Source organism: Xiphophorus couchianus, chromosome 16 (assembly GCF_001444195.1).
Source record: "Xiphophorus couchianus chromosome 16, X_couchianus-1.0, whole genome shotgun sequence".
In the NCBI taxonomy this organism is placed as follows: Eukaryota; Metazoa; Chordata; class Actinopteri; order Cyprinodontiformes; family Poeciliidae; genus Xiphophorus; species Xiphophorus couchianus.
Genome location: NC_040243.1, coordinates 14,623,876 through 14,644,141, shown reverse-complemented (window position 1 = coordinate 14,644,141; position 20,266 = coordinate 14,623,876). Strand labels below are relative to the sequence as shown.

Genomic DNA, 20,266 nt, shown 5'->3' with positions numbered 1-20,266 from the left:
GAGAGAAAAAATCTTGGATCACTGCATAGATTTACATTGAGTCATAAAGACATTTTTCTTAATGTACATATTTTAACACTAAACTAGACCATAAATTCAGGAGTCATATACTCAGTTTTGCCCACATTTATTAGTACCTCAAATGTAAAGAGCCTTGAATGAAGTGAATGTCTTACAGCAGAAGAAAAATAAAAAAAATCTAACCTTTAATTTGAGCATCTTAAGTCAGTAAGATTATAAAGTCAGTGTAATCTATTATTATCAAAATTACCAGTGCACAATTAGTGGCACTCCTGCTGTTATTTCCTTGTACAACACCCTTTTTATTATGGTATTTTAAAGACACCTTATGCTGTAGAGAAGTTAAAAGAGCTTTTGGAGGAGAGGCGGGCCCCCAGTATCACAGATCCTCTGCCATACTTAGCAGAGTAAGGTCCAAGCAGCTTGTATTCACAGATGTGGAAAGATATGTTTGCCTCTATTATCTCCTGCCTTCACAGCTACATTTCTTTTTGAATGAACTCCATGTTTTTTTGTTTTTTGTACCAGAGAATAACTTCTATCGCTGACCAGTCTGTTCATAACAACAGCAGAAAATGAAATGTTGATTTGTATAATATAAAAGTATAATTTTTAGTTGTTTGTAAACACTTAACGCAGACATTTCCTATGTGTTTACCTTTTTTTGTTTGTTTTGATGACATTCTCAAGGCCAGTCGTTATTTTACAGAATAAACAGATGGTCAGATATTGGGCTTTAACTCTAATAATTAGAGTTAGAGCAGTTCTCATAAACATCTGGAGCTGGTAGACGAGACCCTCCACCCCAACCCCCAGCCTTGAATACCAATGTTGTTACATCAAGGGTCCGGATTCAGTTTGGGCCAGAGAGCAAACCAAATTCCTGGAGTTAAAACATGAAGGATAGAAAAAGAGTCAGGGTGAGGGAATGATTGTGTCTGGTTCTGTGTGTGTGTGAGTGTGTCTGTGTGGTGGGGTAATAAACGGACAAAGAGGCGAACTGAGTTTGTAAGGTGCATAATGTCAGAGGAATATGAACAACTGAGTGTATTGTTTTAGAAGTGTGTGGGTGGGTATGTGAGGGCGAGCACAGCTGTGTGTTTCTGCATTATTTACCCAATTCAGAACTGATAATTTATTCAAATGTTGCTCCATGTTAACCCAGAGGATCTTAACTTCAGTGTTTCGCTGGAAGAATTATAAAATATTCCTTCACACAAAGAGTATCTGCACTTCTAATTTCTATGTATTATATTTAGAAGTGTCTCAAAAAATGCACTAAATATTATACATAATGAGATAAAATTGGACATAAAAAATTGTGGGGTTGGAGGTGTTTAATTTAAATTAGCAATTTTAGGTTAAGACCCTGTGTGTATTACAGAATAGGTTTTTGATTAATTTATGCAATAGTGTAGACTTCTGAAATAAGGTATTCTTGAAGGCGGCAAGGGAAAGTTAATTTTTTTCATTCCCAAATGTCAGAGTTTGCATGCTTGAATCTTTTTCTTTGCACTTATTGACTTAATATCTGCTTGGTTTTACCTTATCTTACACTTTTACCATAAAGCACCATAAACTTTAATCAAACCAAACCCGTGCTCTAACATTTTTAGACATTTAAATATTTTAGAAAGGACAAAATACAAAGGAAATGTGCATTTATTGATTAGTTTTTCTTGCTTGTCTCTCTCTCTCTCTTTTCTGTCCTAAAATGATAATTAATAAGTTTGTATCTCTAAATATGTTATATAACATTCACAACAATTGCAGCTAAAACCAAAACCATATATTTGCATGTTTTTATTGTCACTGCCTAAATCACAATTAAAGCACAGATCATGTACCGATACTCTACCAGTGTTTGAGTTTTAATCTGACCCAAATGCTCAGCATTATTTATAGACTGGACTACTTTTGTCAAGCTTTATGCGTCAGAATTAGGAAAACGGCCCTGCCAGCCATCACTCATCAGGAATTAGTCTTTAAGTCTTCAATGAAATTTTTGGACACATACGTTTTAGATAAAATAACTTTGGAGAAATTACACCTCCTCTGCCACACTCTGATTTTCATTTTCTCAATTTTATCACGTAAATGTTGGTAGTTGGATTTGGAAATGTCAGTGTACTCTGAGTAGGCTGCAGTCAGGGCGAGGACTGATCAATCACTGCCTACACAAAAATCCTTAAAACATATTCAGGAACCAACAAAAGAAGAAAGAAATGCAAACTCTGTAAAGACATATTTGGAGAACACAGGAGATATTTTCTTTCTTTTGTCTTGGAGGATCCATGTTGATCAGTAAGACTTCAGAGGAAATTAAGATAGCTTTTGATTTGGCCCACAGAACGTCCACATTATGTCCTGTTCACAACCAAACCGTTCAACAGATTTCCTTCTGTCTCTCTCCACTGTTGGAGACTTTTTCATAGCTGCTGCCAGCTGCATTCACAGTGGCGGGTCAGCATTTATCTTCACACAATATTATATTTATAATTCTATCATTTGCTATGATGAGTTAATGAAACGATCCTTACAAATCAACTGAACACTTTGCAGATAGGTTTATAAGTGATTGAATATGTAATCTCCTAATATTAGTAACTCCACTTTCACTCCAAAGTATTACATATAGCACATTATTTTACACAATAGTTGAGGATAAATGAATGTTAAATCCATTGTAATATCTAAAAACAGGGGTTTCATGTGGGATCTATTTAAAGTTTTTGCTTGAAGAATCAGATGGATGCATGGATAGGAACGTCTCCACCCCACCCAACTAAAAAGTGTTAAACAATGCAGAAGGCTTTAGAGTTAGCTTAAAAGGAAGTTCAGCCTCTGTTTGTATTGCTCATGCTTGGCATGGTTTCGCATTATTTCCTGTATTTACAGTGTTGATCAGTATTCAATATTTGCTGGGTGAGCTAGAGTTATTTTGCCAAAAATAATAAGCAAATATTTCAGTGTCTAAGAACCTCCAGCTGTACTAACAGCAAAAGATGGCTCTATGTTGTCAAGGGCTGAACTCAAATGCACGACACATTGTTTGGAAAAGATCTATGCTTTTATTTTTTGAGAAATATTATGACACTTTATCCCCACTTCCCACTTATGCACTACTTTGTGCTGGTCAGCCATGAATCTTGTATGAAAATACATTTAAGGGGTACGAATACATTTGGAGAACACTGTTCCCCTTTGACCGTTAAAATAAACACACACAAATGAAGCACCACCTTCATGGATGAGGAATATCTGCCACACTCTGATAACAGGGGTGTGGACTCACACTCTCCCACAAACATTACATCACCGTCACATGTGAAAAACAAACAGCAGCAGAAAGAAACGGCCAGAAGTTGGACTATTGTAACATTTGCTTTGATTCAAGCTTAAATTTAAATAGATAACTAAAAAGAGAAGAAATAGACACACACCACCAAACTCAGATGTGAGCAGTGCCAGCAGCCCACACAGTTTAGGTTGACATTTAAATGCAAATTGAGCTGAAAAGTATTTCTTTTAACCGTCTTACTGCCGAATATGTAAAATATAAACGATTAAGCATGAGATAGGAATAAGGACAGGAGGGAAATAATCAAAAGGCATCCAGCTTGGATTAGGAAAAGAAGAAACAAAAAGAACATTTGTAAGAATCTTTCCTGTCTGCCTTTACATACATTTGTCAACATCACAAAATCCTGAAACTGAAAATGAAGCAGAAATTTCAGCAGCAATGACAGCAATGGCAAATTGCTGTCATTTGTAATTAAACAAATGACAGTAATTTAAACTGAGCGCCTTCACATCTCTGACAGTTTGGCTTTGAGCTATGAAATCCTGCACAGCATGTTCACACTCACAACATTGGCAACTGATTGCTGCTGTAAGCAACTTCAGCAGTTGGTAGATGACAACAAACAACAATCAAAACTGCTTCATCACACATTTAGGTCATTGGCTCATCAGTCGATCTTAGTTCAGCCACAAGCTGTGTTTATTCACTTATAAACTGTTCCTATAACCTGAACACAATGAACCAAACTGTTCTGCTTTTCACATGTTTCTATCCCTGTTACTTATTTTCCAGAATAGCATAGTTTTATGCAAAACAAAATACTGTTAGACACCATCAAAGTAAAATTAATAGTGAGAATTTATACCACTAATCTAAAACTAAAAGTCAGTTTTAGGTCAGTTTATTTGAAATCATCATTTTTGGTTTTTCTGATCAGTATACAGAAATTTCTACAGTAACTCTGGAGAGATATTTTTTTACAATGTAATTCGAGTCATCCCGAAGCAAAGCATTTGCAGTGACTTGAAAAGGTGCAGAAGTTGTTTTCATTTGTGCTGACGAGTTACTGATGCGTGTTACTGTGTAGAGGATAATGTCATCTAGGACAAAGAAGCCTCTTCACACACAAACTTAAACGTTTTCAGCATATTTCTCCTTTAATCTCCTGTTCAACTGTGTCACCATCGGCTCTGTTGGATTAAGATCTAGTGGCTCCATTGGAGCCTAATAAACTCATTTTCATGATTCAAAAACCTGTTTGAGATTATTAGATCTTTGTGACATCATTGAAACATTCAGATGGTACACAGGGTTCAAAATGGGGCAATAAATTACCTCCCACACTAAGGCAGGATAGATTATTGTTTTCTGGTTGTTTATGCCAAATCTTACTGTTACAGCTAAAAAAAGACACTCATTGGAACAGGAAAAGGTTTTCCAATCTATTATTGTCTGTGTGATTTGTTGTCACAGTTTCCTATTCTTTGCTGACTGGTGTGGTCATCAGCTGTTGTAGCCCATCTGCTCAAAGGTTTAAAGATCCTGTTGTGGATGTCTCGGTTGGACCAAGTGGTTATTTGAGCTACTCATGTCTTTCCATCATGTCAAACTAGTCTGCCAATTTCCAACCAAACTCTGATATCAATATAGTGTTTTTGACCATCGACAGCTGCTGCTCACTGGATATTTTCTCTTTTCGTTCCACTTTCTGTTAACCTGAGAGATGGCTGTCTGTGAAATTGCCAGCAGATCAACATTTTCTAAAATGCAGACTGTCTAACGACGTCGACTATTTTCAAACTGAAATTTTCTTCCACAGAAACATTTTGGTCGCAATGCCCCTTTGAAGCTATTGAAGCCTAACAATGTTACATCTGCTCTTTTTTTCATCTTATTGAGCAACTTCTGAGTAGCAAGGACTGAAATGGCATCCAACCTAACCAGCAGCAACAGTGGTGTTTACTAAGGATTGGAAAATCAACATTTCAGTGTTATCACAATAATTGTAATGCTGGATATATCTTACAGTTTATAAATACAGAAAGCCACGAGACTTGGTCTCTCTTAAGGTAAAAAGCCCGGTTTACAGCATCTGTGAAAATTCATCAATAACATGAAATCCTTTTGTACTAGTCAGTACAAGAAATGTAAATATGTGTTTATTGTATAAAATTTCATGAACAGAAAATTTGTCAGGCAGCCAACAAAAACTCTATGCATTGCTTGAGAGAGTGCCCTACCTTCCACTGATAAGAAAGGGGCATCAATCTCATGTTGATGTTGATCTCTCATGTTGACAGCAAAACACCTGTTCAACATTTTCTGCTTCATTTGTGTTAACAGACAGAGACTGAAGTTTAAAATCAGAACAAATGGTATCAATCAACTTCAGATTCTTGTGCCAAGTCCAAGTAGTAACCATGTCAAAGTGTGGATGAAAGCTTGATCCACGACTAATGTGGTTTACTACGCAACGCTGATTTCCTCTTTATTTTTCCCACATTTTTTTCCATTATTCCCAAACCTGTACTCATGATATCTTGACATTCCTCCTTGTCTGCTCTTCAGTTGAGATCTGTCCACGAGAAACTGAATCAGCAGCAGGTACCACACATGTTGCACACTCACACACATTGCAGTGGAGTTGGGGACTTCATAAACAGACACCAGCTGGTTTGTCCTGCAGACACAGGCTAAACACACATACACACGCACACTGCAGAGCTGTTACACAATGCAGCACAGCACCAGTGGGAAAAACTGGTGTTTATAGCAATCCCTGCCCAGTGCTTAGGTTCTCATGTTCACTCGGCTCTCGCTAGCAGTGCCTCTCACTCACATCCATCTCTCAGCTCAGGTTCTTTAATCCTGTACAGGCCTTGTCTGTTCCGGTCACTTCCATCCGGCTTTCCTTTATTTTCCTTTTTATATCCCTCTTTGCTACTCTCCAGCTGCGTATCAATTCATGTTTCTCTTTTTTTTCCTTCCCCTTACTGTCTCTCTAACCCACTGTGAACTAGTTACATCTGCTCTTCTTTTCATCTCATTGAGCAACTTCTGAAGCAGCTGCATGTAAGAGGAGAAATAAATGCACAAATCCAATGTGAACAAGAAATGCATAGCAGTTTTTATCATTTAAAAGTCCACTTATTAATTGTGCCAATTGTCTCAAACATATCAAATTAAACACTTAAAAATAAAAAGGCATTGATAATAATAGCAACATTAATAAGAAGATTTTACTTATAAGGCACTTTACATGTAAATTTCAAAGTGCTACAGAATGACAGTAAAATCATTAACCAATGCAAAAACAATAAAAACTCATTTAAAGTATAAAAAGTACCATTGGCAACTAACACAATTAATAAACTAACATGAAAGATTTAAGTAAATAATAAAGAAGTTATCACAAACCAGCATCACAAATGAAACTGAGAAGTCCAAACTCCTATAGATCATGACATCTTCCCTTCATTCCCTACATTTGGTGTTTGTTTTTCGTGACTGTAATGCTACAGCAATCGACCAGTTTTGGGGGGCATTGGGATGTAGAGAAATACAGCAACTAGTCTGGAAAAACAAAGATCAGCTGTAATTGTTATCAACATGCCAAGTTTTAGTAATATCACAGTTACATCGTCTCCTTATGTCGTACAGTCCTAATTTGAAATCAGTTTTTCGGTCTTGTAATCTTTCTTTGTCTGGTTTCCACATTTTATTTTACCTTTGAATTATAAGTTTTTCTTTTACATCATCATCTTTGTTTCAGAACTGGCTACATCTGGCTTTTAGCAAACCATTTTGCTTTGATGCAAAACTCAAAGACAAATGTGTTGATTCATGAGAAAGTTTAGTTGTAAAGTTGAAATCATTGCCCTACATACTCACGCATACAAGAAAGTTTCTCTGTATCAAATCAAAGGCGAGTTTACCACACTCTCGAACACACACTTGCATGCCCAAGCATACTTCATGGTGTTGTGAGCCAACATTGAACCAGCGATCCTTGGCTGTAAAAGGGTTAATAGCGGTCACGATCTATCCATCACTGCAGGCCAGCGCTCAATTATTCAACAAGCTGAGATCCAGTTTCATCACCTGCCAATACAACTGCCAGCAGCCGCTGGAAGAGGAATATACACAGTGTGTATTTGTAGCGACACACAAATTAAGCATTTAGAGCAATGTGTTCTTGTTCTGCTTTATTTCACGTTAAAACCTCAAACCGGCTCCACTGAGCTGCAAAGATGCACATGTAAACACATGCAAGCAGAAGGTTGGTGACGCTTCTGCTTGCAGTAAACATTCAATTTAGATCAGTTAACTTACTAAGCAAGCACTAATTAATAAGTGTCATTTCAAGAACAGATTTTTTTTTCTTTTCAAAAAAAGAAATCATTAAATTGGATTCAATTTAATGTTTAATTTGAATCAGCTCAGTTCATCCAGTCTAGTCAGAAAGTTGTTTTAGATTTAGATCTAATCAGTTAACCTTCAGTTTATGATGTAATGCAAACAGGTAGATTATACAACTGCATGGATACGAAATGATAGCAGGATGGGACGAAATGGCAATGCGTTGGTACGAAATGAGGTTGCGAACTGGTGAAGGGACGTTGTCGACAAATTAGCATAAAAGAAAAACATACCGTCTACAATTTTAAGATATTCAAGATAAATGAAACATGGCATTGTATGTCTGTGGTGGTCTCCCCCACATGTTCTCCCTCAGATTTACAGAAACAAAGGCTGATTGTGGCAGGACACAGAGGAGTTCATTAAATAGCACTACTTCCATTGACCGCACATCCTCTCACTGAGACACAGCCGGGACACTGGGGTCAGCACACGTAGGTGTGTATTGTTGGAAATAAAACATTAGTTTTGTAGTGGGCGTAAAATATTCCATATGTTGCAGTTTTTTTAACAGCAAAGCAGCTGGATTCATGACCAGATGTTCCATATGAGCTTGTTTGGATCTGTGCAGCTTTTTTTTTGTTGTTGTTTCCAGCAGCTCCTGCTGTCTCTCCTCCCATGTGGGACTTTGTTTTGAAAAGTGTCCACTGGTGATAACCGAAAGCTCTCCCCACATGACACAAGGGCTTGCTGACAAAGGAGGAAAACTTTACATGTCATTTTTCTTCCTGTAGTCAAAATATTTCTCTCCCAGAATCTGTTTTCAACCAAGTTTTCAACAGGCAGAGCTCACACAAACACAGCAGCCTCGTTCCGTAACACTTCTCCTTTTTTAGAAAAGCTTCTTTTGTAACTTGAGTCTCTTTTGTTGATGCTCTAAGTCATCAAAATCATTATCACTGTCTGTCTCACTGTTTATCAGGTTTATCTATTTTTTCTCGACAAACACAGTTTTGTGTAATCACAACACAAAGTATTTCCCTCTTAGCAGCATTCTTCATGTTTTTAAATGTTTCAGACCATCAAGTCAAATTTTAACATCGGACAAAGACAACCTGAGTAAACATAAAATCAGCTTTCAAATTATGTTTCCAAACCAACCTGGCCCAGTCTAAACTGTAATTTAAACTGAGTACCAAGGGATGACAACAATGAATATCAAACATTTATCTTAAGTAATGAGTCTTTTGTGTCACTGGAAAGGAATTGTAGCCCACGTTTATGGACAGAACTGTTTTAATTAAGCTGCAGAAATGATATCTTTAAAGTCGTAAAAATAAGCATCACAATTGGATTCAAGCCTGGACTTTCACTAGGCCACTCAAAATGTTATTTTTGTTACATTTGGATCACCCAGATTTGGACTTGCTGGGTGATGTTTTAGATCATTGTCTTGTGCCATGGCCCACACGTTAAGGTCTCAAACTGCTGGATAGACTCTTGATTCCATCAATTGTGGCAAGTTATGCATGTCTGAAAGTAGCTAAGTAGCCCATACCATCCTGATACCGCCACTCTGACTATTACTGTGATGTTCTTTCTCTGAACATACAACTTCCAAAGAGTTCAAGTTTTGTCTCGTCATTTAGCAAAATATTTTCCTAAAATTGTTTAGGTTTTTCAAAATGATTTTTTGGCATATATAAGATGGACCTCAATTGTTCAATCATGAACCTAAACCATACCTGAAGCAAGTGAGACATGCAAGACTTTAAATGTTGTTCTGGGTTCCTCTGCGACGTCCTTGTTGGTATGCCGATCTTTTGGCCTACTTTGTGTAGTCTGATGGGTTCTATTTAAGTGATCGTTCAATTCTCCAGGTTAGGATGTATTCAGGCCCGTCTGTGGCTAGTGAAACTGCACCAAATGTTTGGTTAATGCGCTAAATCACTGAAGTGTGACCACAAGCAAAGTCAGAAATCTGCAATGGGGCAAATACTTCTGCACAGCACTGCATGTCAGGGGCAATCAGGTCTCCACCTGAGCTGATTTTGTGGAGATCAAGCCAACAATAGAAGAAAAACAACAAAAGTGAAGTGTAACCTCACACTGTGACAAGCTCAGACTCTGTGAGATGTCACAGGCCCCACAGGGGTGATTAGTGGGGTTCAGCTCAGCATTGAAAGGCAGTCAGAGGTTAAACTGGCAGACACTCACGTCTCCCCACATAATGACTCCCAGCTGTGTTGCTCTCAGTGTTTACATTAGAGCTCCACTTTTCGTCACGAGGAAGGTCTTACTGGAAACCTCGGTCATCTTCACTTCTCTTCGTAAACCATCTCTCTCTCTCTCTCTCTCTTTCTGCTTATCTGTTTATCTGTCTGCTGTCTTTCTTTGGCCCCTGCGTGATCTTTTCATTTCTCCAACTCTCATTCTCAACCCTCTCGCTGCATCTAATTTTCCAATCCTCCCACACACTCGACTCTCTCCACTTTCTTGCTTATTGGCTTCCTGCTCTCACTCGTTTTCTGTGTTGTTGTTTTTTTTCCTCCATCATCCAGATCCCAGAATACTAATACATTTGATTTTGGAAAAAAAAAATAAAAAATCTATTTTTTTGCCCTTACAGCCCAACCCGAGCACTTCTGCTGCAGCCAGGAAACAGAGGATGTGCAGGGACTCATGGGAGAATATTTGATTTGGATTTTTCTGTTGTCTTCCTCCATTTCAGGGCAATCTTCCCAGATCCCTGCTTCCCAAAAGTATTTGATGCCTGAAACAAATTAGAATGTTTCTGAATGTCTTTTCTGTAGTGAAGAACTATAGTGGTTGTATCTAAAAATTTTTGGAAAGTGCAATGAGTTTATGCCAAAGTAAAGTCATTGATGATTGATTGAACACTATCTTCACCCACTATCTCTCTTGTTAGCATGTTCCTCTACTTTTGTCTCTGGTTTTTTCTCTCAGTCTGCCTACATACATATTTTTAGCCTTCACAAGCTGTACTCCAGAGCAAGCCTCACATATGCTCCAAAAGAAATTTAATGTCATCTGCACATTTCATCTGTGCTGTCCTGTTCATGTGAAGTGTTACAGGAACCTGTGTGTTGCACCTCTGTGTTAATATGAGCTGAGGTTACAGCCAGCCCTCAAACTGTGCCCCCTCCCTCCCCTCCTCCCCTCACGCCACATTTCATCCCCGGCTGTGTAGGTGGTAAATCAGCATGATCATGACGAAGAGCTTCAGGCACAATTAATCCGACTCTGTAAATGTCATCACCCAAGCTGGCAGAGCTGGTAGCAATATGCTGCAAATGGAAAGTTCCACACTTTATAAAAAAAAAACTTTCATAAAACCCAGCAACTAAATGGACATCTTGCATGAAATAGTCTCTACATAGTTACAAAAGCAAATCAAAAAGTAATATCATTTGGTAAAAATGAATTATTTCATGTTAAAATGCGAAGAACTCAGTCCAAATTCATCCATTTTTGCTTATTTTGTTACGTGAAAATCACCACAGGTATTGCTTACTTGGATTTGAACCTTCTTTTTACATAAATTGCACTAATTAAACATTAAAGGCATTAATCCATTGTAAAAAATGACTTTCTTTAAAGTAAACCTTTAGAAGAACTTGGTAAATGAGTATTAAAAATACTGTAACATATACATGACAAGTTTTTATACTCCAGGGTAGGAGTTGGCATATATCATAATCTTTATTATTTATTTTGAGACATTTCTTATCATGATAAAAAAAAATTACATATATTCATTACTGTAACAATAAATTCCAACTGTCTGTATTGTCAAATTGATAGTTTTACTATTTTCTCCACATAATTTCCAACAAAAGTATCCACAAACATTAATAAATTAGGAAATATGTGTGCAGTTTAGTGATACAAATCACACTTCTTTATGTGACTGGTGTCCTCAACAAGTGTATTATGTTTTTAAAGAGAAGATTCTGTGTTTGTGTGGCTGTGATTGTTGTATAATGCAACCATAGTTACCTACAAAATAATTAATTAATAGTCCTTATATCAATTTTAATCATTATCATAATACTACCACAAAATATTGTGATAAAACTTTTAAGTGTGTATCACTCACCTCTACTCCAGAGGAACAACAACATTTTGTAAACAGCATTATTTTCTAGCAATGTTTCCCTTAAACTTCATTTAAAGGTAAGGAAAAAGTAAATTTGTTTGCAAATACCTCTGTTGTATGTTTTCTCCTAACTACTTTCTCCCTGATACAGAGCATGTTTACCACAGAGAGGCTGGCTCCGTAGCTTTTTAACTGTGGCTCCGCTGTGGTTTTGCTATGAATCAACATGGTTGTATTAGTTGAGTGATGTATTAAAGTTACAGATGTAAACGCATCCCTCAGAGAGGCAGGAATGGTAAAAACATTATGATGCATTTCGGTCTAACTACAAAGCTAAATGCACCTAGAAAGTGATTATCATGCATACAGCCATGGATTCAGCCATCAATGTTTTATAGTTTTTATTTATTAATTTTTAAATGTGTTGATCGGCATGGGAAACTAATTTAATCTCAAACATTTCTTCCAGGAGGCCTCAACAGAAGTGGAGATTCAGTCTCAGCCTCAGGACCAGTCCCCCCACCAGGTCGACCCGTCTGAGCTCGCTCCACGTCTGTGTCACCTGACTCGGTCAGCGGGGGGCTACGGCTTCAACCTGCACAGTGACCGGTCACGGCCCGGTCAGTACATCCGCTCCCTGGACCCGGGATCGCCCGCCGAGCGTGCCGGACTGCGACCACAAGACAGACTAGTTGAGGTAGGAGGGAGAAGCTTGAAGTGAGCTGCTGCATCAATATGAGTGAATTATAAGACGCAGCTGATGGTGTCAGTGGCACGTAACGCTTTCCAGCTGCTATTTACTCATGTTTGTTCACACACGAAGGAAAGAAAACAACATTGAAAGATTTGACAGAGGAATTATAGTGCCATATCCCTTTATCAAACACCATAGGTGTTAACAAGAAGTATTACAAAGCAATTCATGATGGTGAAGTTAAAAGAAAACAATGCATAGTTCTCAAATTTAAAAAAAAAAAAATCTGTATATTGTGTATTTAGTTCCACTGACTCAACCACCTTTCACTACCACTGTTAGTCATCTGCGGTGTGTCTCCACCGTCTTTCCAGCCAAAGATGGAAAATGTTGCCCCTTCTTCATTATAAGACAACAGAATCTTAGTCAGATTTGGCAAAATGTACATTTTAAAGTCGCTACAGACTCTGAAATGGATTTAGGCAGAATATGTTTTTCATCTAAGCTATTCTATCTCTGGGTCTATGTTTGTCCTGCTGGAAGGCAAACCTCTGCGTCGAGTCTTTTGTAGCTTTTTTCCTGAAGAAAATCATCCTCACAGAATAATTCATCATGACATTCACCATTGTTAGTCTTCAGCATTTTGCTTACAGACCATAAAGTTCAGTTATGGTCTTTTGTGGTAAGTTGCAAATAGGACTTTCTTCTTGCCTCTCTTCAATAATGGACCGCAGTGTAGAGCTCACAACTCATAATAGTCCTGTTGACATATTCTCCTACCTGAACTGTGGATCTGTGTAGCTCCTGCAGGCTGCCGTCTTCTTCTTATTGTTCTTCTTAATGTTTTATTACATAACACTGCTTTAAACTTTTCCAAAACTTGGTCCCTGACCTGGCTGACTGTTTGTTTGTGTGTTGTGTGTGAAAGTGAAAAAGATCCCTCACAGCAGAGATGATATGCTGAGAGAAAGACGTCCAACAACAAAACACACTCAGCGAGAATTGTGAGCACAAATGCTCTTGACTGACGGGAAACCATAGATAATAGGATAATTATTTGTTAATGACACTGAGTTTAACTGGTTTGTGCTATAAAATAGGATAATTGTTAGACTGTGAGATAATCCCATGAGACAACTGCGGTCCCTCATCTCTCATAAGCCATGGTTCCCTCTGTGCGCTTGCACTCCTGGTTTTTGCATGTGGCATAATTTGCACAGAACTTTTCATTCTATCTCCTGTAAATAAATAACTTTTCACAAGAATGTTGTTGCACTCGCTTTCCATGTTAGACAAAAGATACTTATTCTAAAAGTGAAAGATTTCTGTCTGTCATTTGTCTAAAATAAGAAAATAGATCATTTGTTGTACCTATGTCAAAAATGCTGAATAGTTTAATTTAGAAAAAGAAAGATGATGATGGGATACGCTCGAGGAGAGTAATGTCTCTTATGTTTATGTTTACAGGCAACTAAAAGGTCATAAAACATTCAAATTTGCAAAAGAATAGGAACTGTAATTGCAAAAATCTGTGAAACTTGATCACTTTCGCATCTAAGCGTAAACATATTCGGAGTAAACACACCCTTCATTCCCATGGCCTTTGGCTTCCCGTGCCAAACATTGGGATCCAAGATCACACAGGAGAGCAACACACACATGATACTGACATGCTCTAACAGTAAAGTACAAAAAAATAAATACATTTAATTCACTATCTACGTGAGCAAACATGCAGATGAGTTTTTGTATTTTACTGACTATTTCTGATGGATTTTTCTCCTGTAAGGCGGCTTGTTATGCGATCCGATGGCCGTTTCTCAAATTAAAACTCCTTCTGATGCCATGCCGTGTTTAACTGAAATAATCTGTGCAGCAAAACTGTAATTCTTGAGACGATTTGTTACTCATATTAATATACTTGTTGGAATCAGAGGAGGTTTAAGCTGTGCAGCTTCACTTGAACTTTAACTAGCTGGAGAAAATCTGTGGGAACATCCTGTAGCAGGTCACCAATGGCAACAAATGTCCACTTCTCTGACAAGTTTCCATTTAGAAATAAAATATGGTGCAACAAGTTATGACCAATTGCTTAATGTTGAGTAGACTCTAAACATGAGTCTAAAGTTCCTTTCTTGAATGTCTGGGAAGTTACAAGATCAATCATTCACGATTGACCTTGTAAAGAGCAGACCTCATAGATCCTCAGTTTGCCAGGGCTCAGTGGCTTTCATAAGCTCAGTCATTCTCTGAAACTTGTTGTGCATCACTGAGTATGTCTGAACTTTGTGGGCTCTTGAAAAGCGTATGAAGCTGTCGTGGAGTGCAATTACCCAGCATTGCTAAAGTAATAAAGTAAATTACTAAAGAAAGACGTGTTCAAAACAGCCCATACAGCTTTGTCCTCTTTCCATAATGCACACTGGTGGCCATGTTAACTTAGGTTTGCAACTTTTTCAGCAGATTGAGCCGACACAGAAACTCCCCATGTGCACCTTGAATGTTTGAGCAATGATCAGCCTGTCAGTATGCTGACTGCTCAGATTTCTGTTTACGTCATTTCTGGTGCTTTTCTCTCACAAATTTTTCTCTGTAAATAAAAAAATATCTGTGACCTAATCCTCCATTTTGAAACTACAGCTGGAATGAATAATATATACAAACTGTTTGATGCTTTGTGATGATTCTGATGAAGACAACAAGGTGAAACACCTTTCTCAACAAAGATGACTTCTTAGTACTTGAAATCATATAGTCCTTATACTCCTCATATAATCAATACATATTTATATTCTGTAGAAGGAGAAAGACAAGAGATTGTTTTTATTTACATCCTGTCTTGGCATTGCAGTTGTTTATTGAAGCTGCTTGCCTTCATGTGCCAAGGCAGATTTGCTCTATAAACAAGATGCCTCAAGATGGAATGCTAATTGGGTGATTGACCTAATTAAATCAAGAAAATGTATTAAAATGGCAAAACAATGTATTAGGAACATGTCATTGTATGACTTTCCATTTATATTACTTGTGTGTGTGTGGGCGTGTGTGTGTGTGGACTTGTATTTGTTACATTGTAAGGTCCATTTTTCTGACAATGGCTCTGATCCATGGCCCCTTGTGAGGCCCAAAGCCTGGGTCTTTTAGAGGTGTTTTGGGGTTAGAGGTTAGGTTTAGGACTAAGGTATGAATTGAGTTTAGGTAAGGTTAAGGGTTAGGCATGTCCTGGTAATGGCTAGGTTTAGGGTGAGGGCTGGGGCTAGGCTATAGAAATGAATGAAAAATGAATGGAAGTCAATGCAAAGTCCAAGTGAAGATAGAAAGACATACTACTATGTGGTTGGTTGGTTGGTTGGTTGGTTGGTTGGTTGGTTGGTTGGTTGGTTGGTTGGTTGGTTGAGCGTATGTGTAGAAATAGGACAGCTTGCATTGAGTGGGTGTATGTGTGCAAATTTGTGACCTGGAGGTGCAAAGTTATGGAGCTAAAACAAAGTTACTAGAGTGGTGAGAACAGTGGAAGGCCTACCACCCTTAGCACCTAAGAACAGCGAAGAATAGGAGGACTCGGCTCCGGAAGAACGCAAAAGCCACAGGTAGATAAATGGGAAGCACAACCTCAAAGCAGCCAAACGCACTTAAAGGAGAAGGGTCATCAGTGAACCCCAGGTTCAGCAATCTCGAGGCCAAAGAGTCCTATGGTGACACATATATCACCGAACCCTCCGCACCACACACCACTGCCACAAACGTTTACTGCTGTATTTCTCTTCAATCCTGGCCTGAAATAATGTGTGCTACTCATAGTAGAGTTATGCTTATTGGAGCTGTATTAGTGTTAACTGTGCTCATTTCCTAATTACGGAATACAGAGCATATTTATTGTTAGATAACTGAATGTTTAACACCTTCATCATAAAGTAATAGTGGTGTTTAAAATCTGATCTGACGCTCAGGTCTGCTGCATGGTGTGTTTACGTGTGTACATGCTGTGATAATTGGAGTCGTCTCTGACCGTGTACTTGGAGAATCGCCTGTGTTACCTGTCAACAGCTTGTTAGAGAGCTGAACGACCATGAAGAGCTTTCCCTGTCAGCCGTTCACCATCTTTTTCTCTCCCCACGCCCCATTACACCGGAGTTGTGTCAGCAACGAGCGCTGTAAAGGCCACCGTGACAGCTCAGCTTTCTGCCGATGTTTGGCAGAAGCCCTGACGCCATTGAACGCCTCATCGCTCTGTGCTGTAGCTGCGCCCAACAGAGCGTGCTCGGAACCGCTGAGAACTTGAGCTTGATGTCAAACGTCACATGAATCTGCTGCTCTCTGACTGGTTTTGTTTGGATAAAGTCATGGTAGAACATAACTGGGATCTTACATCTGCATTATAATCGGTTCTCTTTCTCACTTTCTGGGGTTAATTTTAGCCTCAGCCTCTGAGACATTTACAGGTGTCACCAGATGGTGAAAACCAACAAATATTCATTGTTTCTATCATTTGACATTTTTATTTTAACTCTGCTTTTTAAAGATTTTGCAAACCTAATAGCCTTTTTTCATAGTTTTAGACAAGAAAACTGAAAAACGACACAGTACAGGGTTTTCTTTCTATTTATACACATTTATAGGGAAAGGAAAACGGTGACCATTTAACATAAATTTGCTTAGAAGTGTTGCTGTGTATGATAGCTTATTGAACACTGTTCTCTCTCGTAGCTTGTTTGCTGTGTTCTTTGTTCCTTTGTGAAGCTAACACAGACGCCAAATGGTCAAAAGCCACTCTCATCTCATGTGTCATGTCCGCAGATGTGCTGATCTGTTGGAAAGTTCTGGTTTTGATCGCCGCATCACAAAGGAGAAAGTACCTTCAGGTGCATGTGTCTGTAGTCATACACACACATGCACACGCACACACACACTGAGTATTAAGAGGTTTCCTGAAGACTGATCCCATGGGAAATAGGCTTGTGCACGGTTCCTACGCCATGTATTAATTAACCGAGCGGGAAGAGAATGATGCATTGTCCAGTGAGAGTTGGACCATTAATGAAGTCTGTGAAGCACAACACAACACCTGTTTGTTGGCCCAATACAGAGATGTTTGTTCTCTCTGTATTGACTTGTCTGTCTGTCTCACTGGGTGACTGAAGGCCTGGAAGGAGTCCTGGATAAAACAGATGCACGGATGAGAGGAGAAGTCGTTCACATTTTCCATCTGTTGACATTCTTCTATTTCATTTGTTGCCCAGTGTTTTCCTCTTTCGCTCTAGTTTCCTTTTACTTTGCTTCTTCATGTGTCTGCAGAACAACCCATGCAGTTTCTCATAAAGTAGACTTGATGTCTTTAAGTCTCCCCTTCTGTCTTAAAGAAAATGCTACATTTTATTCTCCTTCTACATCCTCTTCTCCCCCATCAAAAGCAGTGAATTTGAAACAAATTCCCCATCAGCAAAGAGACACCTGACACCTGAGCCAAAGCCAGAGCTCAGGAGAGCCATCAAATATTGATAGCGTACCAACAACACAAACTCGCTGTGTTGCGACGCAGCCTGCTGAGCACCCACAACGGTCTAGACAGAGCTACTGAAACGCATTGTCCAGATAAGAGCAGGTGCAAACAAACCTGGTGCCTTCACCAGTTAGGTGCAGAGGTCAGGGAGATAACTGTGTGCATTTCACCTTTTATATTCGAACTGCATCTGCATCTGCATGCGCTCCTTCAACAGTGCTGAAAATCAGTTCTGTTGTAATTCAGTAAAATCTAAAAGCAAAGAGTTTGAGAAAAGTGTCCAAACGGTGCGCATGCTCCATGGAGGGAAAATGGTTTAATAAGCAATTGCTGTGTGGTTACATGGCTCCCTCTTGTGGATCAATTAGGAAGTACATGCACCCAATGACTGCAGTCCCTCCCAAACAGAAACTACAGTGAATTGCATTGGATTTGTTTTTATGTTATAGGCCAACAGAAAGCATTTCATAATGTAAATACATAAATTGCTTGTACTTGTGACAGTGCAATGACAATAAAGTTGAATTCTATTCTATTCTAAATCTAAACTAATACATAGTTTTCTGTTTTGTTTTTTAAAACAGAGACTTGCATTCAGACCCCTTGAGTCATTTCTAGGTTTTTGTGTAATTGATACTGCAAGTTACTCACAGCTTTGCACATCTACAGAATGAAACTTTTACCCATTCTTCTTTGCAAAACAGCTGAAGCTCAGTCAGACTGAAATGAGAGAATCTGTAATCATTAGTCAATACTCCAGTCTCCAGTCATGTCACAGATTCTCAATTGGATTTAGGTCTAGATTTAATCTGAGCTATTCTGGTACTCTGGTCTCAAGTCTTTTGTTGCCTGTATTAGGTTTTCTGTCCTTGCTGAATATGGGATAGGGTGTTTAGGGTGATGTGCTACTTCCTGAAATTTTGGGCTGCTTTAAACTGAGGGTCTTCTTTCTCATATTTACTCAAGTCAAACAGCAAATGGGAATTTTCGTAACTTTTTTCCAGCCTTCTGGTTGTATATCTGATTCTCTCCTAGCATCTCAGCTTAGCTGGATGGTCGTGTCTTGTGTCCTTTGGTCTTTATGATGCAGTTCGTTCTCTAAAGCTCGTTAACAAACCTCTGAGGCCTTCACATAACAGCTGGATTTATACCAGTGCTTCTCAATTCCAGTCCTCAGGCCCCCCTGCTCTGCATGTTTTAGCTGTACCCCTATTTCAGAACAGCTGATCCAAATGATTGCATTACCTGTTCTGCAGGCATCAAGTACTGCAGAAGCCTGTTAATCACTCATAGATTTAATCCAGGTGTGTGGCAGCAGGGAAACACCTAAAACATGCAGGGCAGGGGGGCCTGAGGACTGGAATTGAGAAGCACTGATTTATACTGAGATCTAATCCACAAAGGTTGAAACTTTTTTGTATTTATTTTGGTAACTTCTGAAGACTTCTTGGATTTTGCTTAGGTGAAAAAGCACACCATAATTTTCAGGTTTTTCTTTGTGAAACGTCTTGAACACTGTGTTCTTTTCCGGTCACGTCACAATTATTCAGAACGTTCCGAAAATACAAATAAAAGTTTCTGGTTGTACTGTAATAAAATGAGGTGAAACAAAACTTTGTCTACTTTGCTTAACGTTCACACGGAAAATAATCTCTCTTTTTCCCGTTTCTGTTTAGGTGAACGGCGTGAACATCGAGGGCATGAGGCATACAGAGGTAGTGGCCTTCATAAAGAAAGGGGGAAACGAGACCTGGCTGCTGGTGGTGGATCCAGAAACAGACGGAGACTTCAAGAGAAGAGGAGTGATCCCCACGATCAGCCACGTCAAAGGTGGGAAAGGCTGAAAGCTGAACGTATTCGAAATCTTAACAGTTGCAAAGATTTATGTCAAGTTATCAAACATTAAAAGACTAAAAAAATAAACAAGAAACATTGATCTGCAATTAGATGCATACGAATTAATGGATAGGGTATTTGATTTAAAAAACTTTTTTTTTTTTAAATCAAAATTTTAAACACTGGAGTAAAACATATATTTTTGTGTTTTGTCTCCTTTGTATTTTTCTTCCTAGATTATGATGGTCCTTCCATATCCAACGGATCGCCCAGCCCTCAGGTCAACGGCAGCTCCACCACGCAGTCCTTCAGGTCGACACGCTCAGACCTCAGCAGCCAGGGGAACAGCACACAGGTCGGTGTGGACGCTCGTACAGGTTGTACGCTTAAGAGTCTGAATCCTAAACCCTCACGATCTTTCATTTTCATTTC

At 38.7% G+C, this 20,266-nt stretch overlaps 1 protein-coding gene and 1 long non-coding RNA gene across 2 annotated transcripts in view; one reads left to right on the top strand and one right to left on the bottom strand.

The window, feature by feature from the left end:
- LOC114159821 (Na(+)/H(+) exchange regulatory cofactor NHE-RF2) overlaps positions 1-20,266 on the top strand; it is a 33,113-nt gene that overhangs the window by 10,337 nt on the left and 2,510 nt on the right. Inside the window, exons 3-5 of the mRNA XM_028042006.1 lie at positions 12,274-12,501; positions 19,675-19,828; positions 20,071-20,189. Of these exons, the coding sequence (XP_027897807.1) occupies positions 12,274-12,501; positions 19,675-19,828; positions 20,071-20,189 (501 nt within the window). The remainder of the gene's footprint in view (positions 1-12,273; positions 12,502-19,674; positions 19,829-20,070; positions 20,190-20,266) is intronic.
- Positions 12,343-20,266, bottom strand: part of LOC114159824 (uncharacterized) — a 37,044-nt gene continuing 29,120 nt past the window's right edge. Inside the window, exon 3 of the long non-coding RNA XR_003598665.1 lies at positions 12,343-12,474. This is a non-coding gene — a long non-coding RNA (uncharacterized LOC114159824). The remainder of the gene's footprint in view (positions 12,475-20,266) is intronic.